The 20801-nt window shown below is 42.0% G+C and overlaps 1 protein-coding gene and 1 long non-coding RNA gene across 2 annotated transcripts; both read right to left on the bottom strand.

The window, feature by feature from the left end:
- Window positions 1–25: 25 nt before the first annotated feature.
- On the bottom strand, window positions 26–15044 carry LOC137162752 (sulfotransferase 6B1-like). The gene is made up of 7 exons (XM_067562662.1): window positions 14544–15044; window positions 9366–9487; window positions 7846–7935; window positions 6912–7038; window positions 4518–4612; window positions 3694–3850; window positions 26–3220 (listed from the first exon to the last, which is right to left on the bottom strand). The coding sequence occupies exons 1-7, from the start codon at window positions 14737–14739 to the stop codon at window positions 3090–3092; spliced, it is 918 nt and encodes a 305-aa protein (XP_067418763.1). The 5' UTR covers window positions 14740–15044; the 3' UTR covers window positions 26–3089.
- Window positions 15045–16052: 1008 nt separating this feature from the next.
- On the bottom strand, window positions 16053–19663 carry LOC137162754 (uncharacterized). Its single transcript, XR_010922485.1, has 3 exons — window positions 19327–19663; window positions 18229–18345; window positions 16053–16709 (listed from the first exon to the last, which is right to left on the bottom strand). It is a non-coding gene; the product is annotated as an uncharacterized lncRNA (long non-coding RNA).
- Window positions 19664–20801: the final 1138 nt, after the last annotated feature.

Here is a 20801-nt window from a genome sequence, read left to right as displayed (position 1 = left end):
ATGCCTGTCTCCAACAGAAGGGATTATGTGCTGCCCCACAAGGCAGCCCCATCAACACCAAACAATCTATTGTGGAATATCAAAGAGACAAAAGACTTTGTTGTCTGCTCTCCTCCCCCTCACGAAGAGGAGATGTGCAAGTGAATTCCTCACATCAGCTGAGTTTGCAACAGGAAGCAGACCATGGGGGTGGGGAGGAGGGAATAAAAATCCCAAACAAGGAGAAACTGTATCTTTATGCTGCTTGGACTATGACGGGCAAAGAATTGCTTTGCATAAAAAAAAATCCCCAATGCTTAGCCTGTGTTAGTCCTAAAGAACAGAGTGTACGGCAACACAGCAATTAAACATGTATGGCTGGCTCAAGTCAGCTGACTCAGGCTCATGAGGCTCAGGCGGTGTAGCTGTAAAATTATTGTGTAGACATTCAGGCTTGGGCTGGAGCCCGACCTCTGGGATCCTGGCTGTACACCATGCCCAAATGTCAACAGCAATTTTTAGTCCTGCAGCCCACGCCTGTCTGCTGAACCAGGCCAGCCATGGCCATGCCATAGGTCTTTTATTCTAGTGAAGATGTACCCATGTAGTTTGCTTATTCTAAATGCTTCTGTTACTTAAGTTCCAATAAGACTGCAACTCATTTGTGTGTATATATAAGTTTACCTGCTTTAACCTTGTAACTCATTTCCTTTTCCTATAAAATAATTCTTCAGAAAGTATATTATAGGATTGGCTACAAACTCGGTCTTCGGTGTGAGATCTAAGGTGCAATTGACCTGGGGTAAGTGACTGGTCCTTTGGGACTGGGAGTAACCTGAATATTGCTGTGATCTGTGGTGTAAGAGACGAAGAAGATCACACCCTACCGTCCAACAATATAAGAATGCTGATGTTGGAAGTGACCACCATCTTGTTATTGGGAAAATCCAAATAAAACTAAAGAAGGCAGCCCCATCCAAGGCAGAGGATATGTATGATACTAGAAAGTTAGCAGATTCAGCAGTGAAGGTGCATTTCAAGCTGCAGATGAACAACAGATTTGAAGAGTTACAGACACTGATCAATGACATAGAAGAACAATGACAGCTTTTCCAAGAAGTATGTGTGGATGCAGCCAGGATTACAGTAGAAGTGAGAAGGTCCAAGAAAGCAAAATGGCACCAACCAAATACATGAAGACTTGTTAGAGAGAGGAAAGAATTAAAGAAGAGAATTCAACAGGAACGAGACAGTAGCAAAAGTGTTATTCTGCAACAAGAATGTGGTCAAAGACAAAAACATTAAAAGATCAGGCAGAAGGGATAAGAGAAAATGGATGGAGAACAGAGCAAGAAAAACTAAGGAAGCATACAGGAGGGGATTCTACAAAACTTTTTCTAGTATCTAAATGACTGACATCACAATTATCAAACCACTGTGGCATTGTGAAGACATGAGATGATAGGATTTTAACCACAGAGGAACAAGGAGTCTGATGGATGGAACATTTTCAAGCTGCGCTCAGCCAGACAGAACCATGAACATACACTGATGTGAAGATATAGTGAATTTACCTATACCACTAGGCATAATCACCTTTGAAGAAATAACTGAGGCCATAAATCCACTGAAGTGTTAAAGCACCAGGCTATGATAAAATAGATGCTGAAATGTTAAAAGATGGAAAAGAAGTGATATGAATTACATGTGCAGGTTGTACAAAATGGTTTGGGAACAGGAGATCTGTTCTAAAGATCGGAGAAGGATTGTCTGTATAATTCCTGAAAAAAGGAACCAGTTGATTTGTGATAACTGGAGAAAAGTGACACTCCTATCTGTACTTAGAATACCAGCAGAAGACAGTTTTAAATCGCACTGATTTTATTAAAACATTTGATAGTGTCCACAGAGAAGCCCTCTGGAAGATCCTGAAACATACTGGAAAAGATTGCAGTCTGTCCTGATGCTGCCTGCAGACTCCGCCTACAAAGCTTTTATCAAATTAAAGACATGAAATGGTTTAAGATTGTTACTGGTGTAATGCAAGGTGCATACTATCCCCATTTCTCTTCTGTGATAAGAATGATGGTTGCTGCTGAGGATACTAGTATCGTTTGGGCAAGAGATAAGCTGGAGAACCTCGATTTTACAGATGACAGTCATATTGGTACCAATATGGATTGAATGAAAAGACTCATTATGAGCATAAAAGCAGAAGCTGCTTAAGTGGGACTTCGTATCTGTATGCAGAAGTCCAAGATCATGTAGATAGGAGAGAATACTGTCAACACGGACAGATGTATGATTGATGGAGAAAAATACAAAAAAGTTGATGACTTTGTTTATCTTGAAAGTACAATATCTGCTAATGACTAGGTTACTAAAGTGAAGGAAAGAATTGGCGAAGCAAGTGAATAATTTTCTTATTTGTCTAACACTTGGAAGAGTAAGAAGATACATCTACACACTGAAATTAGACTGTACAATACTATTGTCCTTGCAACACTACTATACATGTTGGAAATTTGGCACATGTTGGAAGTATACAACAGGAAGATGAATACATTTCACCAGCTTTGTCTGAGAATTTTGGAAACTCATTGGTTACACAATCTCTCCAATGTGGAAGTGTTGCATTGCATAAGTCAGTGGAGACCATGAACTCAGTTAGACAGAGATAACTATGGTGGTTTGGCCATGTCATCAGGCTACTCCAAGGCAGAAGCACAAGGTGTATCTTAGATTAGACTCCACCTACAGTGAAGAGAAGGCATGGAGGATAAAGAATGACCTATTGCAGGACACCTGAAAAAATTGTTGCCATCATGGAGACAATTTACAATTGAGTCAAACATCTCGCTCTGGACAGGTAGCAGTGGGAAAAACAGGTTGCCTCATGTGCCACTATGCACAGGAGATTCTAAGTCTAAGTAAGTCATAGATGGGTAGTATTTGGCCCACTAAGCTTATTTACTGTGTCAACTTTTCTTTATTTTGAAAATCCACATGTGAAAGTCTAATTATTTTAATCTCTGCATTCTCAGACATAAAAGGTAGTAAAATAGATGATGTTTCTGAGTAAATGCTATGTCATTCTGATATTCAAAGATTTAGTATTTGCAGTATTTATCATATTTTAGCTTTGCTCCCAGTTTCGTTCCTGCTAAACATTCTTCGAATTTGGCATCCATTTCCTGGCTCTGATCTTCAGTGAACAGATTTTTCCAATCACCAACGTCACCTGCAAAAGAGCAATGAAATAAACTAATAACTATTCCTGGAAGTATAAGATCATATGTCAGGTAGACAAAAATGAAATGCTGACACAAACAGTTGGGGAATGACTGAACTTATTGTCACATTTCAAATCAACATGAGGTTTGAAACTTACATGAATATGGCTAGTGTTCTTAAAGTTTTAGGTTAAAGAAAATCCTTTGCACTAAATTGTACAGGTATATCTGCATGCATCTTTTACAACCAAGACATTTTTCCATAGAGCTCAGTGATCATCTGGTTAGGGATGTCCATTTTCAAGAAAAGAAAATTCATTTTCATCTATGAATTAAACACATGAATCCCGCATTGGGGAGCTCCTAACAAAGATCATGGCAGTCATGTATCTTATCAAGCCTTTTAAATGTTAATTAGCTCCCATGACCAATTTGGATACCTGCTTTAAACTCTGACTATCATAGCTCTATATAAACGTACCTTTTCTGAAAATGATGGGAGCAAATTTGCCATGGGTTTCTTGGGATTTGTTGCTCATTGACTGGAAGGTGGCATTGTCTGCAATAGACTGAATCTTCTCCTCAGGCAGAGAGAATCCCAAAAATTCAGCTATTTGTTTCACTCCTCCATGTAAATTCTGAAAAACAAGCATGTGCTTTAAATCAAACACGCCAGACATTTTTTCTCTGTCTTGTCAAATAAATGTAGTTGGTACTATTCTCATTCATACAAAGGGCAGAACATTAGAGGAATACATTAAGTTCAGTGGCAGGAGGTTGCTGGAAGATAAGATTTTGGAATCTGTCTCCCTCTGCCAAACAGAAAGGTGTTAAGTGAATACTCTCAATCTACATTTCTCTCTTCAGTTTAGTATTAATTACTACTGATAACATTTATCTAGCAGCATCAATTAGTATTGTTCTGTACAAGCATTAGTACTGCCTACCCCAGAAAATGTACAATTTAAGATCCTCAAACTGCAAACATGCATATGCTTAATGTTAATGTCAATAGTCTCACTGAAGCCATGGGACTACTCTCATGCATGTGCTTAATAGTGCAAGATCAAGGCTTTCATGCTTGAGGAGGGAGTTGGGCTAGTAGCCAGTGGAAAAACAGACTGCAACATCATATGCCTGTTTTCTCCCAGCTTTTGAAATGCACAATAAGGTTTTCCCCGGAACAAAATGAAAACTGGATAGGACAAAATACTTGAGAATGTATTGAAGGGAGCAATTCTGTATCAGAACACAGTACATGACCTAATAGGTCTTTTGCATTTTTACATTTCTACACAAAGTTACCTCTTTCATTTCTTCATACGTGATGATCATGATATTCTCTTCATCCATGTGTTTGTTCCAGGCAAGAGCATGGTCAAAATATGAGCTCCAGCAGACTAAAATGTAATTACAGCAGATGGGTCAAAAACCGAAGATAATTTACAGTATATTTAAATTACCCCAAGATGAAATTTACAGGCCAACTTCAATATATAGGGTCCTGGAGAGCTTAGATCTTCTAACCCTTCAGTACAATGTTCTTAGTTGTTGGTTGGTTTGTTTGTTTTTTTGACAGATGTCATTTTCGAAGTCATTCACTCCAAATTTGACTTTTCACTTTTTTCTTCTAACTATATTTTCATAATCAAACTATACAGTTTCTACATGACAAGTTTTAAAAAAACTGTTTGCAACAAATTAATTCTTCAATACATTTTATAGTAATCAGTAACACAGCCATGTGTGTATATTCAGACTATCACAGAACCAGATAAATATTGCACTTCTGAAATGGTAAAGTTAAAAAATAATCCCAACGCAGATTTAAGATCCTCCAAATACTCACCATATGAATAATTTTCTTTACTTTAGTGGGATTATTAATGTGAGTAAATTTTACTCACATGTGGAAGTGTTTGCAGGGCAGGCCCTTACAAACTATTAACAATTAATTTCCATCAGCATACTTCATTTTCCAATAATTGTTTACTCGAACATCGCATAGATTCTTTGCTGTATTAAGTTTCCACCATTTGCAGTAGAGGCTGTCAGACAGCTTTTATTATGGTTCCGATTCTCTGTCCAGCTCAGCCAAAGTAACTCCAAGCAGCCTCAAGGCTACTCTAACCTATGGTAAGTGGCAAGGTCCCCCAGGGGCTATTCACCAGCTAAGGTTTGTCTCCTGACACCACCCCTTTGCCGTGGATAGCCACAGAACAGTACAAGAATCAAGTATGCCAGTTCTGCGTCCACAGAGAGCTTCCCTACATCAAGGGATTTCTTAGTTGGCCAGATCCAGCTGATTTCTGGCCTTATTCCTGACCGAATTGCACAAAAAGGAGTGAAATAAAGAGACTTTGCCTATATTAGACATAGACACAGAAAAATTGAGAATTTTTTTTAAAGGAAAGAATTTTAAATGTTTGACCTCAGCATGTCAGCAACTTCTCAAAGTCCCTGAATCCCACCTCCGTGTCAGAGCTGCTAGTAAAACATAGGGGTTGGCTCAATATTTTGCTAAAATGCAGTTCACTCTGTAAAATGAGTATGTAAAACAAGGCACCTTCTTACTAAACAGATCTGTTTCCCTGAGTGTATACTGTGGTCTCTCTGCTTACTTTAGGAAATAAAATGCATTTTTATTCCTTTTTATTCCTTTTAATTCTGCCAAGTCAGCACAGTTAGGAGAGTACAAGCTGGAATCTATTCTATCTTGGGCATCATCATCATCAAAATAGCTTGCCAAATTGGAATTACAGGCGAGTGAGGTTGTACAGATGTTACTAAGGGTGCAAAGGCTGCAGAGTCCATATCACTGCTGGTGGTGGTGATGAAGAAAAAAGAATCCAGCCTGATTCACAAATCTCGGATGGAATTTTAGGAGCTGGCAGTTATATAAAACATTGTTTATTTGTAAGCATAGCACCTTTGATCTGGAGATAATAAAGAAATGTGCACAAAATCCACAATGCCATTTTTACAGTCTCTTCCGCCAGTCTCCTCCCCCAGCTTTCATTTGAAATGTAGGATTGCTCTCTCTGTTGTTTTCCTTGGGTTTGTTTGAGCCTGATTGCTATGAAGCTCCCCGACATGACAGGAAATCTGCAACTCATGTCCGTTTCCATAGCTCTGACAGTGTGAACTCTCTTTGGAATACTATTCCTTCCAGCAAAATAGTACTATTTATCAACAGATAACAGAGAGAATAATACTGAATTCTTCAGTTTACAGAGATGGGTTTATCTATTTCAGTTGTAGCTCAAAAGCCCTGCTCAATTATTAATAGATAAAGGGCCAAATTTTCAAAAGTGCGTAAGAGACTTAGAAAACCTAAATCCCTTTTTCAAAAGCGATTTACATATTATGGGTAAAAAAGGTGCCTGGCGGAATTTTCAAAAGCGCTTGAAGTCTATGGGAATTGAAATCTCACTAGGCATCTATCTGCATCTTTAGACATTTAAATGCTCCCAGTGCCGAGCACTGTGCCAGGGTTGGAGGAGAGAGAAGTACCTTCAACTCCGCAGCACCAACTCCCCTGCCTTCCCCAACCCAGATTAGTTTGAATCCATTTGGGATTAATTTTAACATGATGATCACAGATTCCTTTTTGAACTGCAAATCAAAGAATAGTTGAGAACATTGTACTAGAGTGTTTATAAATGCACTGAAAACATTACAAACATCTAATAACTGTACCTTCTCCACACATGAACTTCTGAAAGAACTCATCCCAGGAACTGATATTTGGAAGCCCAGGATTTTTGTTGTAGAAGTGGTAATAGGATACAGCTGCATCTTTTGGATTTCTAAATACCACCAGTATCTTTCAAAACAACAAAGGCAAATGAGTGCTTGGTATTTTGAGGTAATCTTTGATATCAAGGATCCTGCATTAAAAATATATCAGCTCTTACAGGGACTGAAATTTGGAAAGTAAGGCCCCAATCCTGCAGGCTGATTTGTGTGGACAGACTTTACACCTCAGTGCATGAAGCCCCCATAAAGTCATGGGGGCTGTATGGAGCAGAAAGGGCTATTCCATACAGATCACCTTGCAGGACTGGGATCTAAGATTTTACCCCATATGTAAATTACAAACAACAATTAGTAAAAACTGAATTTCACTTACTATCCTGTTATAGTGAAAGATGTCAGACTATGGGATCTGGGAAAGCCACGGAGAGAACTAGAGTTGGTCAGTAATTTTTCAGTGAAATGTTTTTTCACCAGAAAATGCTGATTGGCCAAACCAAAAGTTTTCCTAGAAATTTATTAGTTCTGGTTAAAATGAGAGAGAGGGCGAGAGACACACACACATCCCAGAATAAGCCAAAATCCCAGCAGTTAGGGCATTCACCTGGGATGTAGAGTCCCAGGTTCAAGTCCAGACTCTCCCTCTCTCTCTCTGGTTTTTCACAAAAAAAATTCAAAAGTTCTCAATTACATCACAATGCAGAACAAAACCAAATGCTGAAACCTTGAATTTTTTTTGTGAAACTGAATTCCAGGTTTTCCAGAGAACTTTTGCCAGGGGAAAACTGGGAGTTGCTTGGAAAGTGGATACCATCTTATTATCATTAAGTTAATAATTATTAAGATTATTACTATTATTATTAAAATATTTACTTACCTTTGCTTTAGTCTCAAAAACAGCCTTGGGAATATCATCACAATGGAGATGTGTGATGAAAATACGTGGTGAGGGCAAATTTTTCATTTTCTAAAGCAAAACAAGAAGTACAACTGAAAAAATGGAGCCACATCTCTACCTCAAAGATGTTGACAATTTACAATATGTACACATTTACTCTGAAAAATCTATTTTGCATGGAAAGGATTTTTATTGGTAATTGTTAAATTGTAGTCTCTCTTCTTGGTTCTTCTAGTCCTTCATAATGTCATCTAGATAACATTATTATTAAAGCTTAATTTCTGCAAAATTTTATCATTATAGCAAATTCCAAATTCATCCCAAAGCAGCTAGCATAGAGAAGCCAGTTAGTTAAAGGAAGCTGTTTTTATTGTTCTTGCTATTAATTAACTGTTTATAAAGGCCTAGCTTTTGTCCCATTTTACATGGAAACATTTAGGCCCAAAGCAGCAGAAAGAGAGCATTCATTCTGCCACTGCAGAAAACACACACACAGGGACTCTTCACCCTCCTGGGCATCATAGACAAGAGCTCCAAGGTGGATCACAGAAGAGATAAGCATAAGAAAAGAGTGAATTTTCTCAGTGTAGTGAACAGGAGAACAACAGGCCATGTCAGCTACTCCTTCATATCTTGTAGTAGCCACTGCTTTCCTGCTGTGCATCAGTTGCTCCTGTTTGGGGGATTCAGTCCTGCAACACTGGCTCAGATTTTATTCAGATTTTGCTCGTTGTTATGAGATCATATGATGTCTTTCTTAATTGAGATTCTCAAATATTTGCAAGCACTAACAAAGTAAGTCTCACAGCACCTCTATGACAAAGACAAATAATATCTCTGTTTTACAAATGAGGAAACTGAAGAGAGGTTAAATGTCTTGCCTGAAGCCAGAGCTGTGATTAGAGATCTCCTAACTCTGACTCCCAATCCTGTGCATTACTTATAAAAAAACAAAGAAAAGTAACAGTCCATCTTTACTACTCATGGTTTGTAATTCTCACACAAACACACGCGCGCGCACACCCAGACAGTTAGAGTCACATGTGTCCCTGATCCTGCAAAGACCTAGGCATATGCTTAACTTTATTTTGGAAAAGTCACACCTTCTTCCTGATTTCTCTCTATCCTAACTTAATCAGCTAATGACTTCATTAACCTTTTCCCCCCCAATTTTTTTTTTTTAAAAATGGCATTGAAAATGTACACTACAACATTTGAAATTCTAATACAGCAGCACAGGATCCAGATTAGAGTTAAATTAATTTCTGTTCTTTTTGTACACAAAAGTAAATTTTATTTCAAATCACACTTGTCTGTCTGTATTTCAATATTTTATAATATTTTCCCACATAAAAAAAGTAACTGAGTGAATTAACTTCAAATTTCTTGATGTGGATGTGTATGTAAAGCGTTTTGTTCTTATATGAGATACTGTAAAATACAAACATTTAAAAATACAGTATGCTAAAAATAAGCTTCATGAGTTAGTCCATACTGACCTGAAATTTTTCCGGAGCTCCAAATTCAAGCATTTGCATAAGCTGTACTGTTGATACCTCCTCCTTATTCTTTGAAACTGCAGATGCCAAGTCATTTAAAATCTGTCGAACCCAATTAGTTCCTGAAACATAAAATAACTGTTTAAAGGAGCCAAGTAGGGATTTCAGAACTGTAGCCTGTTAACTTTCTAGCACAGCTTTCTAAAGAGTTATTATACTGGTGCTCCATATAACTTGTAAGAATTGTAAGTACATAATTTTCAGACAGAAGTGTGATTTTTACGTTGAGAGTGTCTCTTTAATGCGACATTAAGGGTGAGACTGAAATCCTGTGCCTTGGTAATTACATGTTATATATTCTCCTAACAACTGTACTTTATTTATGTTGCCTGTGTACATGTAATGCCAATCCTGGTAAGCACTTTAAGGCCGCTGCTTCTGCTACGTACAGCTCATGAACACAGTGTATAGAGATGACTACACTGCAATAAAAAACCCATGGCAATGAGTCTCTCAGCCTGGGTCAGTTGAGTTGGGCTTGTGGGGCTCTGGCTGAGGGGCTAAAAATAACAGTGTAGATGTTTGGGCTCAGGCTGCAACCCCTCAATGGAGGAGGGTATCAGAGTCCAGGCACAAATGTCTGCACTGCTATTTTAGCTCAGTGTTCCAAGCCCTGCATGCCCGAATCAACTGACCTGGGCTCCAAGATTTGCTGCTGCAGGTCTTTTATTGCAGTGTAGACATATCTGTTGTGGCTTAGAAAGAACCCAGGCCCTGCTGCTACACAAAATTCTCCTTCATGGAGAATAAGGTGACCAGATGTCCCGATTTTATAGGGACAGTCCTGATATTCGGGACTTTTTCTTTTATAAGCGCCTATTACTCCCCACCCCCCATCCCAATTTTTCACACTTGCTATCTGGTCACCCTAATGGAGAAAGAGGAAGGCATCTTTACTGCAAGACTGGACCAGAGAAGTGAAGGTAAGTGATTATGAGGTGCTCCTGCAATGCCCTCAAACTGCCACCCTGTTTTTTCTCCATTGCCCCAATCAGCTCAGTTACTATACATGTGCTTCCTTTTGGTTTGGTAGGAAAGAGTAGAGCATGACCTGTGCTCAGGAGTAGCAATCTGAGGCAAAAATGAGTATTGCTAGGAGAGGAAGGGCTTTGTCCAATGATCACACGATTGCTGCAAGGGAACTCTCATGAGTGGTGGGAGATCCCAGTTCAAGTCCCTTCTTCTCATCAGGAAGAGGGGGAAATTCAACTGGGAATCTCCCACATCCCAGGTGAGTATCCCAAACACTAGGCAAAAGATTCAGAGATTCCAAGGCCAGAAGGGACTGTTGTGATCATATAGTCATATAGTTTAACACAGGCCATAAACGTCCCCAAAGTAATTCCTAGAACATATTTTTTAGAAAAACATAATCTGCCCCCTCCACCTGACAAGTCATTTTATGGGGAGTTGGGCTGCCTCTGAGTACACCTACTGGCTCGGGCCCTACAGATGAGACAGGTGGGGCAATGTCTGTCTGCCTCTGGCTTGCTCATGGTGGATCTTAGGTGTGAAACAGACATCTGGATGCCTCCCTGAGGCATCAGTGCACTTGCCCAGAGGAAGAAACATAGGTGTCTCGGAGACTTTTACAGCAAACACGTACGTGTTGAATAAATTTAGATGTCTACAGGATTAGGCAGCAGCTGAACAGGGGGGTTGTAAAATGGAATGGTAACTAAAACTAGGACTTAGGTGTCTAAGTCTGGGGTTTGCACATCTATATTCCTTTGTAGATCTGGGCCAAACAGACACCAACCTAAATGTTACCAAGTCTTCTGAAAAACCATCAACTTTGGGCTGAAAACAACTGTGATAAGCACATTGAATGGCATGTATCCCCCCAACGTGGTTCTACTGCACCCTTAACCCAATGGTGTGTGAGAGGGGAGATTCTGCCAAGCAGGACAGCAAGTTGGAACATGAGGGTTAAATATCATCATTAGTTTTGGTAACCCAGCTGGGAATGTCTCCCTCAGCCAAGGCAATCAGGAGTAAAACAGGGTTACCTACCTTTTTATAACAGTTGTTCTTCAAGATGTGTTGCTCATGTATATTCCAAGTAGATGGGTGTGCGCCTCATACACAGTTGTCGGAAGGCTTTTCCCCTAGCAGTACTCATCAGGACGACTCTGGGGTCCACTGGAGTTGCGCCACTATGGCACTGTATATAGGGGCCCACCGACCCGCCACCTCTTTGGTTCCTTCTTGCTGGCTCCAACAGAGGGGAAGGCGGGTGGGTCTTGGAATGGACATGAGCAACACAACTTGAAGAACAATAGTTACAAAAAGGTAGGTAACCATTTTTTCTTCTTCAAGTGCTTGCTTATGTCGATTCTAAGTAGGTGACTCCCAAACTGAATGCAGGAGGAGGGGTCAGAGCTCTATCCCCTTAGCTGTGGGAGGATCAAGGCAGGTGTTTGTCACAAAGCTTTTGTAGTGCTCTTGATAAGGGGTAGTGCCGCTCGTGAGGCACCTTCTGGCATCAGACTGTCCATCACAGGGTCTACTGACTCCATCACCTCCTCTGCCTGAAGCCCCATTTTCTGGGCCACTTTCCATAGCAACTCCTAATAGGCCCTGTTGGGCATGGGGGGTGGGCCAGCTGATGTCCCCGCCACCGCCTTGTCTGGTGAAGAAGATGAATATGCCTTGGGCAGGGCCTGTTCCTCTTGCTCCTCAGGCTCGCAGAGCTCCCCCTGAACGGGGATTTTATGCACTGCACCTGGATCAGTCACAGTGCTGGTTTCCACCTCCCTCTCGGTGCTGACCTTGGTGCTCCATAGCAACCAATGGCTCCCTGGTGACGGGGGAAGACATCCCTCCAAGACAAGGGACTTGGGGTCTCTGGAGAAGGACCCCTGGGCCTGATGGTAAGCCCCTGGTGTCCAGAATGGCCATTACACTGGGAGCTGCCACTGCACTAGCCAGGACCCCATAAGGGGAACTTGTCCCAACTCCTGTCCATGCCGGCATCTTTTCGAGCAGTGCCTGCCACGATGGGAAGTGTATGGCTCGGCGTCCGAGTTAGAAGACCCCGAGTCAGCGCGAGGACCACGGCAGTGCTAAATGGGACGGAGCCGGAGAGTGCTACCATGGAGACAGCAATCAATGCCTCATCATGGCTAGTTTGCCGCTAGACGGCACTGCACTCTTCTGAAGTGTCAGAGGTTCTGACCTGGCAGGAGACCACTGTGCTGTCATGGCTATCAGGTCTCTAGCCACCTCAAATGTGTCCAGGGTGGACAGGAGATCCAACTCCTCCACCTGACTTTCCTTTGCCGAGGAGTCCACAGCCACTGGGCTCAACATACCCTTCTGTGGGCCTGGAGTCAACTGTGCTGCCACAGATGGAATAGGTACCATGAGTCCTTGACCTGCATGCACTCTGCTAATGTCCTTAGTTGTCAACTTCACCGTGGGCGAGTGCCCTCTGTCAGTTTTCTTATACCTCTTGCGGAGAACCGGTGAGTGGGAGCAGTGCTGAGACAACTCTGGTGCCGATGAGGAGCGGTGCCAGGGGTCTCTGAGTGCTGAGGTGTTCTCTGGTGCTGGAGGCTCTCTGATTTAGGGCGGTGTGCTCCACACCAAGGTGCTGGCCTGATGGTTTGGGGCGAAGGGCTGCCTCCATGAGGAAGTGCTTTAGTCTGACCCTCCTCTCCTTCTTAGTCCTCGGTCAGAAGTCTCTACAGATCTTACACCTGTCCGTCTGGTGAGATTCGCCGAGGTATTTCAAACAGGAGACATGTGGATCGCCCGTAGGCATAGACTTATAGCAAAACCCGCACGGCTTAAACCCCTGGGATCAAGGCATACCCTGGATCCCCAAGGAGGGAGAGAAATAAAGGGGGGGACCCCCAAACTTAACTGTAACTACTAACTAACAACTACTGATCACTAAACCAATCTAACTATTTACAGGTATCTACACTGCAAGACACTAGGGAAATGCTTGTCGAAGCAAGAGAGAAGAGTAGCACCAATGACTGTCACAGGCATTAAGAAAGAACTGAAGATATGGCAGGTCGGCAGGGCCCTATATAAGACGCCATAGTGGCACAACTCCAAGGCGCGCCTGAGTCAACACATCAGGTACTGTTAGGGGAAAAACCTTCCGAAGACTGTGCACGCAGCACACACACACCTACTTGGAATCAACATGAGCAAGCACTTGAAGAAGAACTAAGCCTAATGATGCTAAATCCCCCCCCCCCTTTTTTTTTTTAGGAAAAAAAAAAGCTGATTTATCTTCATAAGAAGGGGAGACAGAGTTTTGCTAACAAAAACCAGAACAGTGAGCTCTGGCAGTATGAGAGACAGGGCTGTATTATCCATTAGGCACAATAGGCACAGTGCCTAGGGCCTATGAAACTTTCAGGGCCTACAAAAATATTTTTTTATATATAATTTTTTATTTTTATTTAATAAACTATTTATTAATAGCTTAAAATCAAATTAGTTATTTCGGTCGGGGGCCTACGAAGGCAAGTGTGCCTAGGGCCTACGAAGGTCTTAAAACAGCCCTGATGAGAGATGCTCCTTTCCTGTTTCTTTACAGTTTACTGTTAAGCTACATAAAGGGAATGTGGCCAGGGAGTTCCCTGATTTGGGCTATTTTGGTGGAATAAGAACCCTGTAAATAAACTGTAAATCTCTAAATGTATTTTACCTAGATCTCCTATGAACTGTTTCTTTGCAATTGCTCAGTCTATGACACTGCCAGAAAAAATTTCAAGCTTCAACACTAGTTTCTTTAGTAAGTGGAATTATAATTTAAGTGTTTTCTCATACATACCTACAATACTGCTAGGGCAACAGCATAAATTATTTTATTTTTTTTAAGATACTCTTGTTAAATTTCCTATATGACCTGAATGGAGATCACCTATTAGCCAATCAGATTCCCTTTCAGTTTGCTTACAAGAATCTTCCTTTTCTACTGCACCAAGTAAACTCCTTTCTTCCTTCACATCCCTCGTGAAAACACATTTTCTACAAAGACTTTCCTTGCAGGATCCTATTCCTATCTCAAGTTCATGTAATCTCTTACAGTGATCACACATATTTGACATCTAAGCACTTTTTCTTTCAATTTTGCACTAAAAAGTCCACACTTACCACATTTAGGATAAGCAACTAGGAACACATCATCTTTTCTTACTTCCATGGTGTCCAATGCTTGGAAGGTCTCAGCGTGACACATCCCAGCAGGATATAGCACCCCCTTGTAGGTGACTAGCAGCTCCTCAGATTTTTTCCCTTTAACTGCATCAAAAACTTTGTCTAGTTCCCTAGTAAAGCTGTCTGTAGCCATGGTTGGAGCTTGCTGGGCCTTTTACCACACTTTGCCCTTATGCTGTGTGTGTCTAGTATTCTTTACTGTTGGGAGGCTGAATAGGAACTCTTACATATTAATTCACTGGCTTAGCCTGACCCAGTTTCTCTTGCCCAATGAGGAAAATCGCAACTAAAAGGAAGTCTTGAATTACAAGCTCCTGATGTGAATTCTTGGCCAAAGTGTAAATGATTGTACAGGGAGGAGTAAGTGGGAGGACAAATCACGCTGGTTCAGCCCCTCAGGCTCGAGGTGTAATGATAACACTCTTTCACCTAACCCCCAGCTGTTAAGTTTCTATCTAATGTAAAAGGATCCCTTTAGCAGCCGGAAGTTGCTGACGTAGAATCATGCTGCTGTTTGCGTGAGAACTAGAAGTTGCAAAACTGGATGAGTCACGACAGTAACAGGAAAGAGAGAGGACTAAAGACACATGGGGTAACTGCTTCTCAGAATTACAGGATTACAACAGAGAGATTTACAACAGAGAGATTGGGATTTCTTCATAATAAACATTATGCCTAACTTTCTCCTATAAGCCTACTATTGATATCTAAAACCTTAATTTGGCTAAAAAACCTGACAACCTTCACTGCAAAGGCTGGATACCTCAGTATCTAATATTAACCCTCCACATAAGAATCTGTCACTGTCCACAAGGGACTCAACAGAACCCCATAAAGCCCATTCACCAATATAATTCAGAGACTCCACATTTTAGATGTAGGTCAGAAATCAATTTTACTATGTCCAGCTGTGACATACCAGGGCACAATCCAGACACGAGGGGGGGGGGGAGGGGGGGGGAAGAAGAAGCGTCACCCCTGCCCTACAATTCTGGGCGCCTTACAATGCCTTACTGACATAGCTCCTACCTGGGCTGCTCATATGTAAGCCCCACCTTGAGTGTCTGCATGTAACTGCAGCCTGCCAGCTGCACCTGGCTCACACCAATCTTGGTCAGTGTTTAATTTGTGCTGGGATTTGCTAGGGCTGAGCCTCGGCACCTCTAGGCTTGGCAGTTCATAGCCCCGGCACCTCTGAGCTTGCTGCATCAATTCTTTCATGTGCGTAAAAGATTCAGGCAGAAGCAAAACATGTCACTCAGCTGCCAGAGAAACACCTCTGGAGCACTGCGCTGCTGCTTGCAAGACGCTTGAGTCCCGCCACCCCGGCACCTCTTGCTTGAGGTCTGGCACCTCTTTCATTACAAATTAAGCACTGATCTTGGTTATATCTCAGAGTGACCCCAACATACATTTCTGGGGGAAGATCCAGGACTGTGGGTATGTCCCATACTGCCCAGTCCTTTCCTGGACAGTACAAATATGTTAAATTAATTATTCCTTTCATGGAATGACATACCAATTTATTACTTTAAATAGCTACCCAGACACTTCAATTTAAACACACTGCATTAGATTCAACAGGAAAACATGGTTATTAACTACAAAGAGATAGATTTTAAGTGAGTTCAAGCAATGAGACATAGAAGTCAAAAATGATTGCAAGAAAAATAAAGATTAAACACTTACTAGTATTTACTTAAGACACTATCTTAGTTGCAAAGCAAACTTTCTCACCACATGCTTCAGCAGATTACAGAAAAAACTCGCAGGTCAGGACTCTTTCCCCAGAGTCCAACAGCTTTCCTTTTGTCTTCTCAGGTGCAGAGAATGAGGCAGGTAGGGGGGCAAGAGAGGTACTGTGGGGAGTTTGTCCATCCTTTTTATAGTTTCAGTCCCCATCTTAAAAAACATTCCAGCTGAGAACCAGAAGACAAGGAGTCTATGTGGAAGGATATTCCCTGCTGTTTTTTTTCCACCTGTTTGAACTTCCTTTGTTTTCCCTCCCTGTTTGATGACTCGGTTTACTGCTTAAATGCAAATTAAGGCAGGCACACATTCCTTCCGTTGTTGAGGGCAGACCTGACTTCTGCCTGGGCACCGCTGTGGAGTTTGGAACATGTGTTAATAAAACCATACAGGGGAATCTTACAACTTAAAATATGTGTGGCAACATCACATGTGAGCAGGACAATACTGACCAGCAAATTATGTGTTTTCAAATGATATCTTACAAGGCATATTTTGTACAAAGATTATTACAATACTATCTAGGCTGTGGATACACGGTGTATTCTGTAACACTAATTTAAGCATGTGGGGGAGAGAGCCATGTCCCCAAAGGTGGAAAGAGCCTTGCAAGACAGGTTTGGCATCCCCTTGTGCAGGTGGGTGGGTATTCAGGCCCAACAAAATGCTAGGTTTATAATTCATATATACAATAGGGAAGAGTTGCATTTTTGTAAACTATGTAGCAGCTAGTGGAGGTCTGCCCACATGTAAGTGGAGGATAAGTAAAGATAACAAAGTTAAATTTAGAGTTAGTAACTTGACTGAGAATTTCCAGACTTATTGCAGTTCAGGGTCCCCATCTTACGGACAATCCCCGTCTCTCTATCTGCTATTGTAGGCTCTTGTCCCCCAGTATCACTCCCTTCTACCTGAAGATTCTCCTCTCCCTCCCTCCTTTCTCTTTGCTCTGTAGACTGTGCGCCTCCCTCACCGACCCCAACCTTCAACACGTCCTCTTTGGGGGTTTCCTCATAGCTCATCCTTCCTCCCCCACTACTTTACCTACTGCTTCCCAGGAGGTGTCCCAACCCTTACTCCACTACCCTTTCTTTCCTCTTCCCAGGGGGTCTCTTGCTCCCTTCGTCCTCTGGATCTGTGAAAAATCCAGAGCTAGCCTGAGAGACCTTTGGATTTATACGTCCAGTGGATGTCTGCATTTTAGTAGTTGGGCATTTTGTCTCCAAAAAATTATTTGTAAATGGAGATGCTTCCATAAATTATGTGCTATATTCAGTGAAGCAGCACATCCTTTTTGTCCTATTAGTTGTTCAAAGTATATCTAACATTATAAAAGGACATCTATAGAGAATTTTGTTGATTATAGAAAATTAGAGACTACCATGTGAAATATCCTTATATAGTTTAATATAGCTAGGATCCAGTGAGGATACCAGCATTACATCTTACCTAGAGATACAAGAAAGTTTAATGTATTTAAATATAGCATGCACATGGCCCAACAAATTGAAATATTTTATATCTTCATAACCACAGCACATACAGAAATCAAGCCATAAGGAAAATGCCACAATCAACAAAGTAGATCTCAATTAAATTAAATATTCCATCAGCAGAGGGCGGATCAGCAGTCATAATTGTTGATCTAAGCACATCATCAGAAAGACTAAGCTGCATGGTGATGACACAAATATTACCTACCTAAGCTCCTGCTGGACTGACTCTGGGATTGGAGGACCAAACTTTATTTCAATGAACTCCATCGCTTTTGGATTATGGTGCTTGAGGGGGTAAGGATGTGTATTTCATTATTTCCTTACTTTTTGTCTTTAACTATAAACAACTGTTTTATTTGCATTATTTTGTTTGGTACCTGGAATAATGTTTCTCCTGGGAGCGGTATAGGTTCAGTGATCCAATATCCCTCCAGGTTCATCAATGCAGCCATGTGAGTTCCATGGTCAAGACACTCATTCAAACTAACCTAAGACTAAACACAGACAAATACAATAGTCTCCACAACGCAAGTCTGGAACTCACGTCTTTGCCTATTTAAGTCTACAGCATGTTCATTACCACGATCCTCAGCAATAGCCATGAAGTCACTGTCATCCGCCAGCATGAGCTCCTCATTCACTGAAGGTATGTCTACAACAAAGAAAAACCCAGAGCTGGCCTGTGCCAGCTGACTCGGACTCGCAGGGCTCAAGCTGCCGGGCTGTTTCTCCACTGCTGTGTAGACTTCTGGGCTCAGGCTGGGCCTAAAGCCGGAGCTCTAGGACCCTCCCACCTTGCTAGGTCCTAAAGCCCAGATGTCTACACAGCAGTGAAACAGCCCTGCAACCCGAGTGTCTAGTTGCCATCTAGACATACCCTTAGATGTTCCAAAGGTAGGCAACACTGAGGAACATGCAAGCAGCAATCACTCTTAAACACATCTTCTCAGACTTCATCTTCAGCTTGCCACCAGAGTAACAAATTATGGGAAACCCATCTTTAAGGCGCTGAATTTTCTCTCAGTTATGCTCTAAGCCTCCTTACATGCCACACTGTAGACCTGTTTCAGAGCAATTTGTGGTTTGATGAAAATCATTCCACAGGGATGCAGAGGATATGTGCTGTCACTTATTAGAAAAACGAACTGGAAAGCATAACATGCATCAGTCAATATCAGATTATGACACAGTCACATTATTATTTTTTTAAACTTTGCTTTATACCTTTTGTAATGGTATTTGTGCACCTATTTATTAATCCAGTAACTAACCTAATTCCCAAACAATGAGAATTCACATATAGTTAAAAACCTGAGAGCGTCTATCTGAGAATTACATTTTAGCAGGCCAGTAGAAATTTACACTCTGGAATGACAGTATTTTGGACACTAGAGCAATTTACAACAATAAACCTGATATTATGAAATCTAACAACCATATTCAACAAATCACATCATTGGTGTGCAGTAACTTACCCAGTAGCCATTCCTTTCCCAATTCTCAATGTTCCAGAAATTCCTGTAATTTTGAACCTCCAAATATTCTAACATAGCAACTTCCTGAGTAGCAAAATAAAGCACTTGTAATGAAACAGTTGGCACCATACATAGCTGGCACATGGATACTGTGGAATGATTTATGCTTTTCTTTGCCTGCAGGAGTCAGTAAAAGCACAAGTGTGCCATCAATTGCTCCAAATACATAGTCATCCTACTCCTTCACAGAATGCAACTCCTGGATGGTGCAGGTCAGTGTGGCTGATACTGAATTTGATATATATATATATATATATATATATATATATGTGTGTGTGTGTGTGCATGTGTGTATATATATATATATTTGTGTCTATTTGTGGTAATCTCTGTTCAGAAAATACCCAAGAACCAAAAAACTGGATTGTGACGTACTCAGGAGCCCTGCAGTTACACACTGAAAGGTAGCTGTGGATAAGGTGTAGTACTGCTAACACATTTTATAAGACAGGTAACAAATTCTCTGCCATGGATATGCCTTCCAAATGCTCTTGCTAGAGTTAATTATTTGGGGTAGGAACTGTCTTTTTGTTCTGTGTTTGTACAGCACCTAGCACAATGAGGTCCAGGTCCATGACCAGGGCTCCAAGGTGCTATGGTAATACAAATAAAATACTAATAAATGCAGTGGTCACCTCTGCACCCAGTGGTGAGGAGTTCTGCAGTGCAGCTGCCACTGTTGTGCAAAGCTGGGGAGGAGAAGGAAGCGATGGCTGTCACTCCCTGTTCAAAAGTCTCATAAACAAGCTATGTTCAAAGTGGGGGGGAGGGGGAGAGGGAGGAAATCACTTCATGGAGAGCCCTGATTTATCTTCAGTCAGTAACACACGACACTTTTAAACGTAGGTCTTTGACGCTTGACTGTTCACCCAGAGTCCTTAACTCAAAAAGTAAGACAAAGATACATATAGACCTTTCTCCCCAGCAAGAGTAGCCACTTGGTAGCCTTCTGGAAGCGGCTCTGCTACTGGAATTCAGCTTTTCTGCTTCTCCCCTTCAGAACCTGAAGGACTCCACTGGCTCAAAGCGTCTCCCCACGTCTCCATCTCCCTGAGCATCACCTCACGGGACAGGGAAACTGCGGAAATCCGCAACAGCCAGGGGCCCCTTTCCTGACCCCAAGGTCCGCCCTGCCTGTCGGAGGGTGGCTCTGCTCTGCTCTGCTCCGCACAGGGAATGGCGCGAGGCTGCTCCGGCGCGCTCAGCGAGGGGGGCAGAGAGAAGGTGGCACGTGGGGGGCTCCAGCAGCCCCGCGGACGTAGCTGGAGAGGCTGGTGTGGGGGCGGGGCTGTGGGACTCCGGGACTCCCCCGCCCCCATCAGTCCAGCGCGAGCTGATCACCCCTCCGCGCTTCTAGCGCCAGGGCAGCGCGGTGGCGCGCTCTCCGCTGCGTCTGTGGGGGCGGGGGGCGAGTT

This window comes from Emydura macquarii, unplaced genomic scaffold, assembly GCF_026122565.2.
Source record: "Emydura macquarii macquarii isolate MOO-44397 ecotype Brisbane River unplaced genomic scaffold, CSIRO-AGI_Emac_v2 contig_2457, whole genome shotgun sequence".
NCBI classification, from domain to species: Eukaryota; Metazoa; Chordata; order Testudines; family Chelidae; genus Emydura; species Emydura macquarii.
Note: the sequence above shows the minus strand (reverse complement) of the source record. Positions and strands in the feature narration are given on the sequence as shown.

Bases quoted from the DNA above. Each gene is read 5' to 3' on its own strand.
- LOC137162752 (XM_067562662.1), bottom strand. From the start codon at position 14,739: ATGGCTACAGACAGCTTTACTAGGGAACTAGACAAAGTTTTTGATGCA. The intron at 9,488-14,543 runs GTAAGTGTGGAC...TTTATGTTTCAG, and splicing joins AGTTGCTTATCCTAAATGTG to GAACTAATTGGGTTCGACAG. The intron at 3,851-4,517 runs GTAACTTTGTGT...CTTGTTTTTCAG, and splicing joins CGTATGAAGAAATGAAAGAG to AATTTACATGGAGGAGTGAA.